Here is a 19,491-nt window from a genome sequence, read left to right as displayed (position 1 = left end):
ATCAGACGAGTTTTGTATCCCACTTTGGGCATGGTGTGCCCTCCAAGTGCTCAGCTGTGCAGTACTGGTCTTGCACTATTTTAAAGAAAAAACAAAATTAAAAAAAAAATTAGAAGTCATCTCACCCTCTACTTCCAAACCCTCATTAACATAAGCTGCCTAGATACTTACCCTCAGAGGGCACTTGGACCTATTTAGTATGCCATGTGTTATAGGCTATTCAGTAATGCCAGAAGTTTATTCCTGTCTTGCAAAAGAAATCCTAGAAACTCACTCATACTCTGCCTGAAACCTTTAGGGATGGACGGACCGATTGCCTACTCATGGGGATGAATTTGCCTTCCAATTTTCCTGTGGAAATCACAGTGTCCCGCCCTGTTTGAGTAGTTCACGACAAGTGTTAGTGGGTGAGAGTCTTATGAATGGCATTGACTAGTGTCTGCCTAGAACGACAGGCATGCAGATATTTCCAAACTGACCTCAAATGGTCAAGTGGAGGTAGCTGTGCTTCCCATAGTGGGGGAAATTGGTGTGTGGCGGGGGCAATTTAAGGTTTTCCCATCTCACCTTTCAGGGGAACGGAGTCTTCACAGCTGCTCATATTCTCTTCCCACGAGTCAATCGAGTGTCAGTGTTAGGAGTGACTCTGTCTTATGCACAGGGGAGATGGGATACAGAGCGCTCCCTGTGAAATTCTTTCAGCTGATGATGTTGCAAGCACTGGCTGGGAAGTGCTGTCACAGCTCCAAGGTGATGTGCTAAGCAGATCGCATGTGAAGAACATCTCACTGAGGCAAAGATCAAGCGCGGCTCATGCAGAATTGGTTTCACAGTTGGAATGTCATACGTGTTTTCAATTGAGCAAGTTCTGGTTTCACCATAGCTACTAAAACTTACACCACTTTAAGGCCCTCCAGATCTCTAACACCTCCTCCTAGAATTCTTATTCCACAGCTAGAATAAAGTTTCTATATGCCAGATAAACTATTCCTTACTTGTAAATGCTTATCAAACTGTTCTCAAAACCTAAGAAATACACCTGTGAATTTTGAATTATGCGTAAAAGAGTCTGATTCAGTTATTTGAAGTGGATTTAGCCCATAACATATACCACCTTGACTCCTCTCTTTTTAAGCTGTTTAAAGAATTTCCCTTCAGTCCATCCCACAAAACCTTGGTAAATGAGAAATAGCACTCCTTGTGAACACAGGAAATTTGAGAGACTTACAGTGCCAGTCTTCTTGCGTGAAGGACTGAGTAATACGCATATGTTTTCTTCAGATAAACACTATTTCTGAAAGAACAAAGAGAACACCGATTCCACATAAAATCCCCAGTGGGTGTTTGAAGTACTTCGTGACAGGCACATTGCAGGGGTGCATGGCACAGAACACATCTGGCTTGTTATTATAGAGTGATGTAACAGATACTGAAGGCATCTCACAGCTAAACCCAGGAAAATACCACTTTGACTTCAAAGATAAGACCTGGTGGGTGGCTTTGTGGTATGGTTTTGGGATATCGGGTATTTCCTGTGTTGTGAATATTGTGAAGGACGTTTGTTGGGATCCTAGGGCTTGGCAGAGTTTAGGTACCTCAAATTGTCAACTGCAATAAAAAGCAGCTCTTCAGAGGCTCTAAACAACACAGATAGTTAGGCTGGGCACCTCGATATTTGTTCTGGCAACTTCTCAATGCTCATGTATTATAGAATGCAACAGGAAAAGGGGGAAAGGGCTGAGACTCATTGCTTCCTTGGTTAGCAGAGCAGCAGACTCAGGCGACCTTAGGCCATGCTGCTGATGTAGGGCTCCTGCTGCACCATGGAGCATCCTGAGGAACAGGAGAGGCTTTTCTCACCCACCTGTTGGAGATTCTCCAGACGGGTCTGAATGCAGCTCTTGAAAATCTGTTCTTGGGGTCAGGCACTCAAAGGAACTTCTCTGGTACCTCACAAGGAGGTGCCAATTTCCACTTACGGCTCTTGGTCTATTTTTATAAGAGAAATCACAAATGAGTGGCGGATGATGCCAGTCTACCTCAGGCACAGCCGCAATCCCATTTGATTGCATTTGAACACTTGCTGAATTTTGAAATTGAGAGGCAAGCCCTCCGTGGGCTTCAGGTAACTCCGCTAAAAGCTGAATTTGCTGACCACACCTGTGCCAGCACTTACACTAGGGTTGTACACATTTACTGTATAAAATAGTTTTTGAAAAGTTGTCTTGTTTTTATTGATTCCCTGCCAAACGGGAATTGTGATGGTCTGCTTAGCAGAACAGGACTGCTTTAAGGCACAAAACTGCATTACTACCTTCAGTGTCAGAACAACAATACGGTGGTCAAGTGTCACTCCTCAGCTGCCCTAATACATCACATTTGTTTTATCTGCTGTGATTTACTAGTACTGGGTTTTAAATACCAGTTGCCATCACTGTAGCTGCACAGCTCCCCCGATGAATATATGTCCCACAGTCAAAAGCCTGACATAAATTAAGTGCCTTCCCTTGCTTCAGCACCCTCTACCAACAAGACCATTATGATCTTCGCAGACTAGAAAGGAAGACAAACCAATTGAAAGCAAGTTAGCTGTAAAGCCACAGTCCAAAGAAAGGCCCGGAGAGAAATTAGGGCCCAATTAACTTCAGAGTTCATTGTGAGCCATGAGAGACCAAAAGGCCCCTGCAGAGACAGGTTCACAGCCTAAGTGGACCAAGTTGCCATTGACTACGGAAGTCTTCGATGACCGTGCTTCCACGGTATGTGCTTGGAGACTGCCGCTGGGTAAGACAAGCTGAGGTAGGTCAACCTGGTGCTGAGATGCTCCCAGTGTTGCACCTCAGTTATCTGCAGCTCCCATAGCAGCTTGGTTTCCTGGCGACACTGGCTGCAATTGTAAGCACTAAAGCTGGGCATAGTGGATGGGGACAGCACAAGGCTGTTGCCTCATTCGATAGTGAGCCTCCAGCATTCACCCAAGTATACAAACATCTAGCTTTAGATAAACACCCAGCCTTTGAGGAATTCTTCAGATTCTCCAAGTCCTTTTTTTTATTTGCATGTCAACATTTGAGGGAGGTATGAGGTAGCTGAAAGTTAATGCGTATCATCCACAGAATCACAGAATCACAGAATCATCTAGATTGGAAAAGACCTCCAAGATCACCGAGTCCAACCTCTGAACTAACACTAACAAGTCCTCCACTAAACCATATCACTAAGCTCCACATCTAAACGTCTTTTAAAGACCTCCAGGGATGGTGACTCAACCACTTCCCTGGGCAGCCCATTCCAATGCCTAACAACCCTTTCAGTAAAGAAGTTCTTCCTAATATCCAACCTAAACCTCACCTGGCGCAACTTTAGCCCATTCCCCCTTGTCCTGTCACCAGGCACGTGGGAGAAAAGACCAACCCCCACCTCGCTACAGCCTCCTTTAAGGTAGCTGTAGAGTGCGATAAGGTCTCCCCTGAGCCTTCTCTTTTCCAGGCTGAACAATCCCAGCTCCCTCAGCCGCTCCTCGTAAGACTTGTTCTCCAGACCCCTCACCAGCTTCGTTGCCCTTCTCTGGACTCTCTCGAGCACCTCCATGTCCTTCTTGTAGTGAGGGGCCCAAAACTGAACACAGTACTCGAGGTGCGGCCTCACCAGAGCCGGGTACAGGGGGACAATCACTTTCCTAGCCCTGCTGGCCATACTGTTTCTTATGCAAGCCAGGATGCTGTTGGCCTTCTTGGCCACCTGAGCACACTGCTGGCTCATATTCAGCCGACTATCAACCAGTACTCCCAGGTCCTTCTCTGCCAGGCAGCTTTCCAACCACTCATCTCCCAGCCTGTAGCGCTGCTTGGGGTTTTTGCGCCCCAGGTGCGGGACCTGGCACTTGGCCTTGTTGAACCTCATACAGTTGACCTCAGCCCATCGGTCCAGCCTATCCAGATCCTCCTGCAGAGCCTTCCTACCCTCGAGCAGATCAACACACGCACCTAACTTGGTGTCGTCTGCAAACTTACCAGAGAAGACTGATTCTATTTTTTTTCCTGATGTGCTATTGTCATTTTTAGGCTCTGCTTCATCTGTAAAATGTTTTCCACCTGGCAGTAAACTGCAACCACTGGCACATCTCCCAGCTATGGAAGTACCCAGTAGCATGTGCAGTTAATTTTCCTGGTCCTCACCAAATCACCTCACAACTCACACTAGAAACCAAGACGACACTTCTTTTTAAAGGGTGTAGTGTGCGCAGCCCTGGGGCTTGGGAATGACACCACTGCACCCCCCTCCAGGAGGGACAGAAGCACCCCAAATCCAGAGATAACACTCCATCTAGGTTCCAAGGTGTGGCCATTCTCTCTGGGGGAAGCAAGGCCAGGTGCCGGGCACCACACCGCCGCCCCCAGCCTCACCCTGCCCTTTGTGCTCCCTTTCCATGCCCTCCCCCAGGCTCCCCCAGCGCCTGGGGCCTGCTGCGGGTCTTGTGGGCCTCCTGAAGGTCCATCAGGAGGACAAATGGTGCCTGGGGAGCAGGACAGGACACTGGAGTACCAGGGCCTTCAGCCTGGGCAGTGGCTTGGAGAGCAGGGAAGGGAGGCCTCGGCCTGAGGTGGCTGGAGGGGTGGGGCCGTCATCCCTCTGGCCTGTCCCTTCCGCTCCTTTGGCGGTGTTGCTTCCTTACAGAGCCCTTCCTTTATTCTGGCTATTTGGAGATGTGTTTTGTTTCCAGAACTTCTTCAAGTGCTGCTCTTTTGCTATGTGTTTGTGGCATCTTCCTGCCTAAGGAATTGCAGCTAGTAACTTCTTTGGGGCAGGAACCTTGTAACCCACTGTGCTTCTAGTGTCCCTGGCACAACAAGGACCAGAAACAAATTGTGAGCGCTCACAGCATCTAGCTGAGAAAGTACATTGGTATCTGAGTATCAACAGTGAGTGAAATGCACCTGAAAAGGTTGTATCTCTGCTCTGCATAAATGTTCCTTTGAAATGTTTTCCTGTTCTCTGAGTTTCTCAGGACCAAATCCAGCATCAGTATGAAACAATCATCAGCATTTTAATCTCCATTCTTGGCAGCCTGGGCTCCAGCAACTGTCAACAGCCATCAAGATCAGAGGAGGCCAGAAAAGAGCATTCAGGGATGAAGTAGTGAGGAATGTTAAAGATAAATTCACATTGATTATAAATGCTTATTCAAATGCCTCATTTAGGATCCAAATGCAGAGAGGTTTTGTTCTAGGAACAGCAGTAAGCAACCTCCCCACTGATAGGAAATTGTGATGGCTGCAAAATTTCTAATGGCTTTCAGATTTTTACTCACTGTGGAGTATCTAGATGTGGGACTATCTAGATGCCTTTGTACCTAACAAGCTGACTTTCACTTGTGACCATTCGTATGTCTAAACTGTGTCAAAGACATGGCTTCACCTACTGCTGGAGTACTCCGTTTTAGCTGGTGTGTTTACCGACATCACACGGGATGCTTTATTTAATATTCCAGCTGCATAGGTTAACAGACTCAAGTAGCTGCCAAAGAATTTCCAAACCACTTTCCTAGTAAAATTACTGTAAATAAATTATATTTTCCCATCTTTGTAAACAACATGCTGAAAACTCCTTGCCAAGAGATCACAACTCAACAACTGTTTTCTGGCATAATCCTACACTTCAGAATTTTTAAGTAGCATTGTACTTTGTTGGAGTCTCTCTTGAAACAGTGAATAAAGTCAGAGTCGCTCATCATGTTTGCTTCATTAGTACTGGAGAAGCCAGCAGCTTCAGATGATGCCATTCCATGTAAGGAATTGCTGATGATGCCCATTGACTGCATCTGTTTTGGAAACAGGAAAGGAAGTACAAGAAGTAGCTGCATATAAACAAATCTTTAAAATACTAGTGCACAAGTCAAGCCAAGTATCAAGTATGTTGGGCTGTTCTACTCTTGCCTTTTCTTTTATATATATAAGATAGGTATAAAGCTCCTAACAGAGAAATAACACTGCCTGTTTATTCCTAACAGTGCCCACACCAAAAGACTAGTCTGAAATGATCTGATATACCAGTAATGCAAGGATTATAAGAGTTAAAGATTCCGAACTGAAGTAGAAACCAATGCTTGGTAATGATTGTTTCCTCTTAGAGGAATGGAGCAAATCAGTCTTTAGACTTGTAGGCATTTATTTTAGTCAGTTTGTCAGGGGAAGCTTCTGGTGTGAACATTTGACAGTGCTGTATAAGCTGGTGAAATACAGTGACTGTTATCACCTCTCAGAGATAGTACCTTCCTTCACAATAAGAACCAAGTTTAGAATTAGTCTTACAAAAAGAAAAAAAAAAAGTAAATCAAACAATTGCAAAATATTGGGGCGCATATGTGTTGGTTGCTTGATTTGTTTAAATTCAGCCTACAGTGTGCTGTGTCCATGATCCATAAGAGGTCAAAAAGGGCATACTCCACCAAACTTCAGAGCCTTCCCTTTCAGTAATTCACCCAAAGTTGTTCTAGGAAATTAAAATCAGGTAAGTATACCAGAAGCGTGTACCTAGCTCAGAATTGGCTTGCTTAGTCAATCTAATCAGGGCTGCATTATAGAGTGGGGTGCAATTCCTCCTATTATACTGATGAGCTCCTTATCAATTCAAAACTTGTGCTCCCCACCTGTGCTCATAAAGATGACAGATGACCTACGAATGTAAGATGCTAGTTTATTATTTGCTTTTTAGTTGAAATAGGCACCTTGACAAGTGTAGCCATTTTAGAGGTTGGACACAGCCCTTATTTGTCTACCCCAAGCTCCAGATGACTTTAGATATGAATGCACAAGTAATAAAAAGATTGTGACTTCTGGCTAGTAAGAAGACTGAAATGGAACTAATGAAAAATTACATGCAATAATTCACATCCTAGTCACCAGAATTCGGAATGGAGGTTTAAAATGTGACTGGCATCTAAGCTAACCCATGTCCTTGTTGTCTTTAAGAACTTGTCTTGTTGTCTTGCAGAACCAGCCTTAGCAATTGTTCCCTTGGAAAGGAGCTCTCTGCAGCAGACTGCAGTGACAGTTGAACTAGTTAGAATGTGAATCAGAATAACCTGAAAACAATAACCTAACTATTTGTGGCGGTCCGCCCACACCTCCTTTACTCTCCTAGAAAAGTAAAGGCACTACTGGCTCATATTTGAAGCTGTCAGTAGTTCTATTCTTTGTCCTTGTCTCTGACTTTCACATATTGAATATCGATAAAATGCTGATCTACACATTTGAATGTATACAATGTCATCTACATACCTGTCACCGCATGAACCAAGTCACATCCTTTGGCTGAAATATTGCAGGATCTGTATAACAAAGTCCACCTGTTTCACTAGTATGGCATTTTGTGATCACTCAAGGAACATGAGGCAATGAAGAGGGCTCATGCAATTTGAATAGAAGACCCTTAAGTCACTTGTGCGACGTGCCTGGTATGAACAAAATTTCCATTGGAAACCTTACCTTTTCTGTAACTTTCTCAATCCCAGTCTCCAGCTCATGAACCATCTTGCTGATTTGCTTAGCTTTGCTAAGGCTGTCATCAGGTAACTCTTGATGGAGCTCAATGTGCTGGTTAAAGTGGGAAAGCGGTTCTTTCCAGGCATTCAAAAGTTTCAGTATCACGTAAGTCAGTTCTTCTCTCTTACAATTTGAAACAGTAAAGCATTTCTCTTAGTTTGCAGCAGCTCACCTGAACACAGACAGGCTCACAGTGAAATCTCTGCAGGGTTAAGAGTTATGTGCGCAACTCTGTAGTTTCGAAATATTCTGAACGTAAGGGGCTACTCTGTCTCTGGTTATTTGCATAGATACAAGAAACACAAAAATTCTGTTTGTCTTCTTTTCAGCTTTTTTAGACCCCTGTGCTCTGGAGCACAGTATTAGCAAAATGGTGGCGCTCCTGCCCAAGTTACCTGGGACTGAAAATGTTTCAGGAACTCCTGGATGTCTCGAGAGCCCAAAAGGCCTCATCCAGACAGTTTGGGTGGCTGGTATGGGAGTGCAGCTATTGCCTCACACCTCACATGGGTCACAGCTGTGTCACTTAAAGGTTCACTGCAGACATGCTTCCAAGAAAAGGGCCTGGTGCTCAGGATGGTTGCCTCTCTAACAGGAGCTAGATGGCCGTCTGACCCTTGCAGCTTCAGCTCAGAAGTGAGGTTGAATGCTTCAGGCTTCCTAAACCAGGCAGCGCCTCATTTCCCATTACCCATTATTCAAGGTGAGCTGCTAAACGCCTTGGGGAAGCTCCTCGCCTCAGCACAACTAGAGCCAGACGCTGACATCTGTCTCCCTCTGTCTCCTCCTAGAGGCAGAAGTGTCTCCTGCCGCTGTACCCTCGGCTTTCCAGACTTTTTCTGTCTAAGGAAAGTCTTCCTGACTTTCTCTGAACTAAGAATAACGTCTAAAACAGCTTGCTGCTTTCCCCATACCTACCGATTCAGAGATAGCGACTGTGGCATCTTTGCCCCGATCGCTTTTTACACTTTGATTAATCTAATACATATCACTCTCACAGTTTCCTAAGTTTCTATTTCACAGAGCCACAAATAAATCATATATATGTCAAAGGGGTGTCTGCCTGTCAGTCGCTTGTCCCAAGTTCCTCTCATGACCCACAAAGATGCGCTCCCGCAGGCAGCCATGTGGACACACCACACGGCTCACAGCCCGACCAGGCAGGGAGCGCGGTGGCAGGTACCTGTTTGGGGTCAGCACGGGCCAGACCCTTCAAGACAAGGTGTCGGGGAAGCACCAGGGGCTGCAAACTTCGCTGCTGGTTCCCCACCGGCCCGGGGGGGCGAGCACCCGGCCGCAGCGTGACGGGAGCTCCGACGGGGCAGGCGGGGGGTACGGGGGACCGGCGGGGACACGGGCACAGGGGACCGGGGGGACACGGGAAGGGGGCATCGGGGCTGGGGACAGGCACAGGGGACCGGGGGGCCCCCCTCGGGGCTGCCCCCTCCCGCCCCGCCGCCGCAGCCCGTCCTTACCGGGATTTTTTGGGCGTACTCTTTGCCGTTGGGGGTCAGCAACCCGGCCGTGGGGCACCTCCGTGCGGGCTTCCCCAGCTCGTTGTCACGGGGAGGAAACCGGTTTTCCTGCGGGGGAGGAAACCCTGAAGAGAGCCCCATACCCTTCCCACCCCACCAAAACCCGTCCCGGCACCCACCAGCTCGGCGCAGAGCGCCGTGGAGAGGCTGTGGATCCTGCCCGAGTGCCGGATCACCCGGTCGAAGAGGTCTGCCACGGTGAGCCGGAGGCAGCCGCTGTCCCCCGGGGCGCACACGGCCGGCGGGGCCGCCGCCCGGACCAGCAGCCACAGCAGCGCCAGCGCCGCGCCGGGACCTGCGGAGAGCGGGGGGCGTCGGGGTCCGGTCCGGTCCGGTCCGGTCCGGTCCGGTCCCTGCCCCTATCCCCGTCCTCACCTGCCTGCCCCGCCGCCCTGGCGAGGGCCATGCCGCTGCTGATCCCCGTGCCCGTCGCCTCGGCGCGGCGCTGCCCCCCGTCCCCTATATAGGGCGGGTGGGGTGTGCGCGGCGGGGGCGGCGGGTTGCTGGGGGGCTCCTCCCCTCGCACCGAGCGGCCCCGGCTGCCCACCGAGGGCTGGCACCGACGGCTGCTCGCCCCCCCGGGCTGTCCCCGGCCCTGCAGCACACGGGTGCCGTCGGAAACGGGGAGTCCCGGGCTCCTCACGGCTGACCGGGGACGTGGGGGGACGGGGTCCCGCTGGCGGGTTGGGAGCCGCACCGTCCGGGCACCGAGGGGGTGAGGTGAGGGCTGAGACGGGGGAAACTGGCTCCTGTCAGGGGCAACGGAGGGTTCATGGTGGTGCAAGCATGCCTGCTGCTGCGAGCATGCTTGAGGACAGCCTCATAGTGCCTCATAGGGCTGAGAGGGTGAGGGATAAACACAGCAAAGCACTCGGGTCAGGCTCCCCAAAGATGTGCAAGCCCTACAGACTTGTTTGGTGTCTTTTAATTTCTGGCAGTGAGATCCTGAGCAACCCCGTGAGACGTACGAGGAGAGGCAGGGTGCTCATCACCAGGCTGCTGACATCTCAAACTAAGGGCTGCTTCCAGCTGACCAGGAGGGGAACCTCAGCACAGGGGCTCACTGCGGTGTTTTCCAGGTTTCGGCACCCCACCCCTCGGGAATCCAAAGGGATCAGCTTTGGGTCTGGCAGAGCTGGACTCAGGGACTGCCTCTGCCTGCAGGTGAGGGAGGCCAGGGGATGGCTGTGACTGCTGGCTGTTAGAGAGTCTGCTCTGCCCTCCTTGCTGAAGTTTGTTCATGTCAAAGGGAGCAGTCTGCTTAGAAATGAGAATACATTTGACATGTTATTATTCATTTTTACATTTGACATGTTATTTTAGTGCTGAGAACTAAAATGGCAGCAGGCACTGTGAGCAGGGAACCCATTTGCCTGCTTGGGTTCTGTTTCCTGTGTTTCCATCTGCTTAAGGGTTTGGCTCTTTGTTAACAAAACAAATTTTTAAGCAGAGTAAAAAGTTACTTCCATTTGACCAATGGAAGGTTGAAAAGTTGGCATATGAGAAATAATATTCAAACATTTTTCTTACACTGTCTACATTGCATTTATTCATACAGGCATCTCAAAGGAAAGTTATTTCTCTCTGAGAGGCACCCACAAATCATATGTCCTTCTGGGGCAAGTCTTGCTGTGATGTGCACTGAGTTAGCATTAGTTGAAAACAATCTTCTGTCTTCTTTGCTGAATATAAGCAAATATCAGAAATCTCACTACTGGGCTGGTCCACATTCTCCTCAGCCTCTACCAGCCATACAGTTTAGCCACCCATTCACACCAATATACCTCTGAACCCAACTCAAACTCATATTCCAAAATTCCCCAAAGTCACTTCTAACGGCTGCTAGCACTGTGGACCCATAATATACATTTTATCCCTCTTTTTCGTGATTTTCTAAAATTAGTTTTTAAAGCAGTTCATTAAAATGTACTTAACAATCAGTAGAGATTGTTCTCATTCTCTTACCTCTGCTTTATCTCTAATGAATAAAACAATGCAGTTAATTTTAGTGGTTAAAGCTGCTGGGCTAGTTCTTAATGGAAATCATTCAAAATACATTGGCAATAGCTCTGAGCTATTTGGTAGTTGATAAAATGCTTCTGGCTTGTGGTCCAGATGAAGGCTTGCAATGTTAGGATTGGGTAACTATCAAAAAATGAGTAATCATGCATAAAGCAGGGTCTGAAGAACATTGGTAGCGTGCACGTGGGAAGCACATATATCGACGTTTTTTTTTTTACTGGCCAATAGACATTTTCTTTTGGTTTTCATGCCTTGGAGAAATCCTGGCATATGCGTATCTTATCCTAGGCAAGATTTCTTAAAATGTTAAGAAAATTTTGGAGTTCTGGAGGAGCTGTGAACTTGTGCTGTGGAAAATATTAATGACCTGCACAACAAAAAATGCAGTACAACTTAGAGGAAAGAATCCAAATTAAATTATAGAGTTTCATTAAAGGTTACAGTTTCTAAAATGAATAATATTTTCTTAACCAGTGATATATCAATACTTAGAGAATTTTTTTTCCTGGCTTTTCACTGGTATTTTAAGTTTGTGGATGACAACAAACTAGAAGAAGTTACTTGTATTTTGAAGTTCAACATGATATCGAAAATTAGAGAAATGACCTGTAGAAGGTAGGGTACGGTTCAGGAAAGAAAAAACACAGCTACTCTGCTTAGACAGGAACAAATGAATGCCCAAACAGAACAAGGCAGCAGTTGCACAGAAGAGGATCATAGCTCATAAGAAATAGCAAGCTGAACCTAAGCCTGTAGTATCTTACTGTTGCCTTGTGTTGTTTATTTATTCATTTGTTTTGCAATCTGGAGCATGTGCTTTGAAATGCTGTCTGTGAGACATGCAGAATAATTCTTCTGCCATACCTTGCATTTGTGGGGCCTCAGCTAGAATACCGTGTTCAGTCTCGGACATCACATTTCAAGAAAGATATGAGCCAGATGGAAGGAGCTCAGAGGAGAAAAACAAGAATGATCAAAGGTTGAAAAAACAAACATATCCTACAAGGCAAGAGTGAAGGAACTGGGGTTGTTAGCTCTCTAACAGGGAAAGATGAAGTGAGATTTGGTTTTCAGATATACAGAAAGTAGCAGCAAAGAGGAAGACAATCAATTATTCACCACATTCATTATGGCTACAACATATAATAAGATTAAACTGCAGAAAGGGAGATTTAAATTAGAGATTATAAGGAAATTTTTAATGGTTAGGAGAGTTAAGGAGTGGAACAGATTGCTCAGGAACACTGTGGAATCTTCATCACTATTTAACCTTTCTCACAAACTTTCAAATGATTTTCAGAAAGTCAGCAGTAAGCTCCATGCTGCTGTAGACAGGAGGATCAGTGGGCAACATCTGACCTCTCCCCATTTCTAGCCTGCTGTAGTTTTATACTGCAAGACCTACTGGAGCTCATTAGGTACTCAAAATCACTCCCAACTTTAAGTCAGAAATGAGTAAAACATGAAATAAAAATGTTTCAACTGAATACTGTCCTCTATTGCTTTTCCCTTTTCCTATAACATAGCAACAGGCACATTTTACAGAATAAGAAGGGGCAAGTCATACTCTTGCACTCTGAAAGTTAATAATTTGAGCTCTTGAACAAAACAATATGGAAATGATGTAACCTGGATCTTAGAAGTGAAATGCAAAAAGAACTCACTACCTACTAACTACCTACAGAAGCAGTCATTCATTTTCTGAAAGCTGGATCACACACCTATGGTTTTACTAGTTCTGAAAAGAAAAAGGTATACTTCTTCTGCAAGTGTATCTAGAATCATGGGAATGATTTCTAAGCATACCTGATGCTTTGTGTTTCCAGAAACATGTCCAGAAGATATGCAATTTGCTTAGGTGATTGTAAAAATATGCTGAAGACTATACAAATATGTATCTAAAGTATTGTGTCCATTTCGTAGGTAGCACAGCCCTAACCCTGTTGGTCTGTGTCATTAACACTTGTGCTTCCCAGTCCAGGTTGTAAAAAGTCACTGGCTTGTTGGATAACAGTCTGTGGAACGGGCTGTAGCATATATAATAAGTGAAGGAGAAACAATTAACTATTGCTACTGATAAAAAACAACTAGTCTTTGGGTTAGAAATAGATGAATCTTACCATTATATAAGGTCTACAAGGGAACACTGTCTTTTTAAAGTACTGCTACTCCATTTCCCCTGCTAGCCCTCATACAGACTCCTGCCAGTTACCCTCTTCTTTGCTGTTGGACTGAAGTCTTTTCTGGGAGCCATATGCAACTGATTGAGCATGCATACATACATCTGCATAGTGTTTACAATCTGGATGAGACCAGTTGCTTTCCTTAAACTCTTCAGAGACAGTCCACAGAGGTTTCTGTATATTCTGCTACAGTTCCTTGGGATGGGAAAACAGAAGCCTGGAGTCAATGTCATCACTTTTGTCATTAGTGTCCCAAGGCCTAATGATGTTACTGTAAAAGTGAATGGTTGCTACAATATTGGAGTTTGTCTTTTGGAGAACAGAGTCAATTTGCTATTAAATTTTCCTCGCTATCTGCTTTTACCAATTCATGTAGAGGTGTTTGGCTTTTCTGTTCTCACTTTTAATATCTCTTTCATTATCTCTTCACTCTCCGAGAAATTTTTTACTTTCATCAACTAGATTTCCTTCTCTTTTTTGCTCTTTTATGTCCTGTTTCTCAATTTTGATAGTCACCGAGCCTGCTTTTATTTATCTCTTTCACTTTTTAAAAAGTCAAAACTCAGAACCAGCTCACCATTGTCATCTTCCTCAAACTGTCACCCTCCTGTCTTGTCTTCTCTTGACTTTCACAACTATATCCTTTACTGGTGTTCCTGCTGAGAGAGCCTTTATGGAACAGACTTCTTGATGATCTTGTCATCATTCATTTGCAAAATACTAAAGGGACTATACTAAACACTGTATGTTCAGAGCATGCAATGAGATTCTCTTACTTTCATTCAGGATAGGGTTTCTCTCCTCTTATTTCAGGCATCTTGCATTTAGAAGTGAGCAATTTCTGATGTTCATAGGGAGGAAAGTGCCCAGCTTTGGTGGTGCTTGTTTTTGCCTGTTGATTGTCAGGGGAGCTTAGGGTGGTGAGTGTAGACTAAGTCAGGGCAGAGGAATCTCATTCTGTGTTTGCAAATGCAGACGAGGAGCTGATGGAGCATGTGTTTGGCATATCAAGTGGAGCAGGAGTGCTGCAAAATAAAAAGGTATATTGCATTTTCAAAGAGATGGACTTATATTTGGAACGACCTTTTTCGATCATAAAGGTAAAATTATACACAATATTTGTATGTGCATTAAAAAAAATGCATTCTTTGGGTCATGATCAGGAATTATTTAGAGAAAAGTTCAGGCAAGTCATTACCCTTGGGCTGAGAATTTTAAGGAAATAAGGATATCTCCATCATACATTGGAGAAAATCTCAAGGAGATGTCCTAGCACCCAATGAAATCTGTAGTTGGCTTAGGCTGAATTCTGTGACCACTGAGTTAGACCACCGTACTGTTATATCTTCATTAAGTTTGATGATTTCATTTACTTTTGGTTCATACTGGTGTCACAGAGACTGGGTTCAGGTCCTGAAACTGTGTTATTTATAATCATGCACTGTTCAAAATGAACTGTAACTGACAGGTTAGATGTAGAATACACATCTGGAAAAAATATATGTTATGTCCTTTGTTTTACAAAATCAAATTATTTAGAGAGTTTACTGAAGCAGGAAAAAAGAGAACAGCATTATTTCACGCAGGTTTTTTTTTTTTTTTTTGCAAGACTATCCACTGATTTGAAGTTTAAAGCCTCATTTAAACTGTGACTTCCTGTCTGCCACCATATTGAAATTATCACTGCAGAAGAGAAGCATGTCAGAGGTACCAAAGCTCCAAGTGTTTTGTGAGTATAGTATGGATATAAGTTAACTGCTGTTCATTTTACATCTGGCTACAGTCTTAGAGCATTGGTGAATGAGGAAAGAGCAGCCTGGTCTAGTGGGAGGTGTCCCAGCCCATGGCAGGGGGTTGGAACTGGGTGGTCTTTAAGGTACCCTCCAACCCAAACCATTCTATGAGTCTATGATTCTAGTGTTGATATTGCCAGGCTGTGTCTTCCCCAATGGCATAATATTATTTTACAGTATAAAGTATGTGGCAAGATCTCAAACTTTCCTTTCTTATAGCAGTACTCATGAGGAAAATGATATAAATATATGAGTCAAATCTTGTCAACTTCATTGCAGTTCCTGCTACTTTCTTTTCATGGCCTCAAATATTATAAATTTGTTATTATAAAATTCTTCTCACTGTGTTTGAAGAACCAAGAATGCTATGGGATCTTCCTTCATATTCCTAGTACATACAAGAATAATAACCTTTGATGGTACTACTGAATGATATTTTTTTCACAGGGTTTCTGCTTGGTTCAGTATACTGTATTCAGCTGAATAAGCAGCTATTCAGTTTTGGTTTTCTTTGTTGTTCTTTGTGTGCTCCCATGCCTTACTTACTGCACACTTTTCAAACCCGTTCTGAATACATAATCCTTTTCCTCCTGGATTTTCTCTATCATTGTTGAATTTCTGTCTGTTCACAAACATTCACTCATTTATTGTCATGGCTTATTCCTGGGGTGAGAGCCTGCTGTCATACCCATTTTACAGATAACTGAAGAGGCACAGTGAAATTATTTACCCATTTGGATAGTCAGTTTGAAATGCAAAAAACATAATCAGTTCTTGAGGAATAGCCTCACATCAGATTATGGTAAACTTCTCATATAAGTACTACCTTTACTGAATTCAGATATAAAAATCTTTTGTTCAGGTCCCAGCTCTGCTAATCACAAGATACATTTTCCTACTATAGGAGAAGAAATACCGAGCTGGAATCACTCATCATCACAATCTGCTTGGAAGCCTGCAATCAGTTTTCAGACTTTTTAAGCTAAGAAAGTGATGGCAGTGGTAAGTTGTCACCCCTTTGTGGGAAAAGGATAAAGATACTTGATGACTCTAAGGGCTTAGTAAGACCTGGGAACATTTTGTTTCATCTCAAGTTGTGAAGGGGTGTGTGCTATATTTGGATACACCTGAATTCCATTTCAGCCTTGTCTTTTTGGTACTGAGACACAGACACACGGGAAATATTCCCTTCACCAGGTATACCCAGTATCTGAATACATTCCCCAGTTCTCCCCTGCCTTTTTTGTTTTGAGATATCTTATTTGACCTGTTGTATACTTTCTTCCTACCTCTTCTAGCAGTCTTTTACATAGATTTAAATTCTCTTTTTTGTCCCATAACCTGTTTTCATTAACCTCTAATCATCATTCCCCTTCTTGCACCAGACTTCTGCCCCATTCCTATGTCTTATAGTCAGATTTCCCCAGACTGACTGGCTTCTAACTCCAAAATAGTCAGTTTTTCCCTAGTCAGTCCCAGTCAATGGGCGGTGGCAAGCCCTCGCCACCTGCTCAGGTTTAAGCCTTTTCTCTACTGCCTGTAACATGAGCACATCTACGGTATTATCCTGGTTACCTCGAGCCTGAAGCCTCATAGGATGTACCTGAAGGACAAATTCAATCATTTTGTATGGACAAATTCCATCTCACAGACTGTGCTTCCCAAGCTGCTCTGCACAGGACTGGTGCATATTCTCTCAGTATCTGAATCAGGCTAATCCCTCTTCCAGGGTTTCAGAGCACAGCATGAAAGCAGAGGCAAAGCAGATGAGATGTTTCATATTCAGAATTCAAGTGTCATGGCCAAGATCTACATGGCCCATAGTGGCTTAGAGTTACATTATGTTTGTGATAGAAGATACAGCATACAGGTGGGATCTGTTGGAAAGTTTGCAGCTAACATCAATAAGATAAGTTGCATTAAAAAAAAAAAAAAAGTGTTTTCCTTTTTCCAAAGGGTTACAATTGGGCCATGTGAGGAGGGATAAAAAAAAAAAAAAACAACACCTATCCCAGATACAAAAACATTTGTCAAATCTCTACTTCAAAAGAGGAATGTGAAAGGAGAGTACTGAGAGAATTCTGCAAGGCAAATGTCAGATATTTCTGGAACATAAACAAAATGACCTCCCCCCAACCCCCACTCCTTTCCTCTATTTGGAAATGACCACAATGATTCAGGCTGAAGTCTTCCAGAAAATCAACAAAACTTCACTAGATCCTGAATATTAATAATTTCAATATATAAACAAACAAACAAACAAACAAGGATTTACAAATTATAAGGAATTTGGGAACAAGAAAGTATGCAGCCTCCTTGTGACTAACTAGATTACAATAAAAATGAACAGAAAAAAAGAAGAAAAGACATTTTTAATATGTAGTTGATCTTTGAAAGCTGTCTGTCCAAGACGTTCTTCAGTCATGACAACTTCTCTGCTTTTCCTTTGTTTAAGGGAGAGTGGCTGAGGATTTTCTCTCTTCCATGAGAGATATTTTCTTATTTAACACCTCTGTGATGCTAGCATGTGAGTGTGGGCAGAGCAGAAACGTGGTTTGGAAAATACTTCTTCAGTTTTCCAATTCATTCATTCCAAGGAGAAGTACAAGTAAGCTAGCAGGATGCTAGTCCCATTATGCCTGCAGAATTATAACTAAGTAGGAAACAGGTTACCCAGAGAAGCTGTGGATGCCCATCCCTGGAGGTGTTCAAGGCCAGGCTGGATGGGGCTTTTGGCAACCTGGTCTGGTGGGAGGTGTGCCTGCCCATGGCACGGAGTTGGAACTGGGTGGGCTTTGAGGTCCCTTCCAACCCAAACCATTCTGGGATTCTATGACTCTACGAACATTTACTTTTTTTTTTTTTTTTTTTATAACTATTGCTCAATGTGAGATTAGGCAGAAGTTTATACTTGCATATGTGACTGAGACAGTCTTTCCCATTTTCCCCAATATGTGTCTTTCCTGGACTGGCAATACCCCTAGTATTCCCTGTCATGAAACATACAGGACACCTGTGCTGGACAGTTTATTACTTCCAGCTGTCCTATTCATGATCTCTGCTGAAGAATTTCTGTTCTCTTTCCTCAAAGGCTTTTCTCCTCCCTGCTCACCACATCAGCAGAGTACAGGGGCCGGGGGAAGGCAGAGAATTGGACCTTTTTCTTACAGAACATAATCACAGGATTCAATATCCCACATAAGTGTTAGGAGACATTTTTCAATTATTTGCTAATGGAAGAAACACTGAATGAAAAAGTGACTTATCCAAGGTTGTGCAAAGAGTCTTCCTGGCTAGGAATAAAATCCCTGCCTCTTGGTTCCTGTGCCCTAACCTCAGGAATCCTCCCCTGAACAGACTGGTGCTTCTTACTGAAGCATTGCTGGTGCTCATCCTTCTGACATTTCTGTTGTGATTTGTAAAAGTCCCAAATTACACTCTTGTAGCTTTTTAATAAATATTGTATAAAGCAACAAATTATTCAGGAAAAATTGCTCCCTCTTGTTCTCCTAATGTTTTGCTAGATTTTTTTTTTTTTCTTTCCAAATCACTGACTTGTATTCCATTTATATTCACATGCTTATGGGCTTCAGTTATTCCCTGACTGCAGCCACATGACAGCATAATGATAGTGAGAAGGCCTGCAGGTTTTCTTACCAAAGAGCTGCAAACCATTTAATAGATTGGAAGAAGTGGCTAACCTTCCACTTTCTTATGTAAGATGATGAACATAGATTATTTATAGAGGCTGCTCTCTCTAAATTTGTTTACTGTCACATGGAATGTATGTTTGTCTTTCACGTGTCTCTGTGAAATCTCCTTGGAAAATATCAGCCTACCACCAGATCCTAAGAACTCACTGGTCCTGTTGTGTGTTTTGGTTGACAAGGATGAAAAATGACATGCTTATAATAAAACAAATTGGAATGAGTAATTGTGTACGTATATTATATTATCATGCTCATATGTTTACATCGAACGAATGCCAAAGGAAATCATTAAATATCAAGTTACTGTAACGTAAGTTAATGCTTCATTTCAGTGTTTCCCAATAATCCTTTGCATTCCCAGAAAAGGAGTTGTTTAAAATAGGTGGTCAGAATATCCTTCCAAAGAGGAGAAGCAGTCACACAAGGTAAAAATTGCTTTCCTCTGCATGCCTGATGTAATTGACCTTTGTGTGAAGAAGTACAAATGATTGGGTATGCGGCCCCTTTTCTTCCTTTCCATCAGGACTTGCAGCAACCACCTGAGGAAGAGATGGAGGAGAGAAGAGCTGACGGGTGGTTGTGGCTTGGTGGGGACAGGGTGCAGAGGCTAACCTGATTCTGCTAGGTTGCCCTGGACTGTGCCATGGTGCTACTGTGCCCAGTGTGTCACTTGCCAAGATCTCCACAGCCCTTGAGAGCTGCCT

General features: G+C 44.1%; 1 protein-coding gene across 1 annotated transcript; it reads right to left on the bottom strand.

Moving 5' to 3' along the window:
* Window positions 1-5,553: 5,553 nt before the first annotated feature.
* On the bottom strand, window positions 5,554-9,514 carry LOC121067317 (prolactin-like). The gene is made up of 5 exons (XM_040551674.1): window positions 9,455-9,514; window positions 9,199-9,374; window positions 9,020-9,127; window positions 7,488-7,667; window positions 5,554-5,821 (listed from the first exon to the last, which is right to left on the bottom strand). Exons 1-5 carry the CDS (start codon window positions 9,483-9,485, stop codon window positions 5,627-5,629), a joined length of 690 nt encoding a protein of 229 aa, XP_040407608.1. The 5' UTR covers window positions 9,486-9,514; the 3' UTR covers window positions 5,554-5,626.
* Between the last annotated feature and the right edge of the window lie 9,977 nt (window positions 9,515-19,491).

The sequence above is a fragment of the Cygnus olor genome, chromosome 1 (assembly GCF_009769625.2).
Source record: "Cygnus olor isolate bCygOlo1 chromosome 1, bCygOlo1.pri.v2, whole genome shotgun sequence".
NCBI lineage: Eukaryota > Metazoa > Chordata > Aves > Anseriformes > Anatidae > Cygnus > Cygnus olor.
The sequence above is the reverse complement of the archived record's forward strand: the minus strand, read 5'-3'. Positions and strand labels throughout refer to the sequence as shown.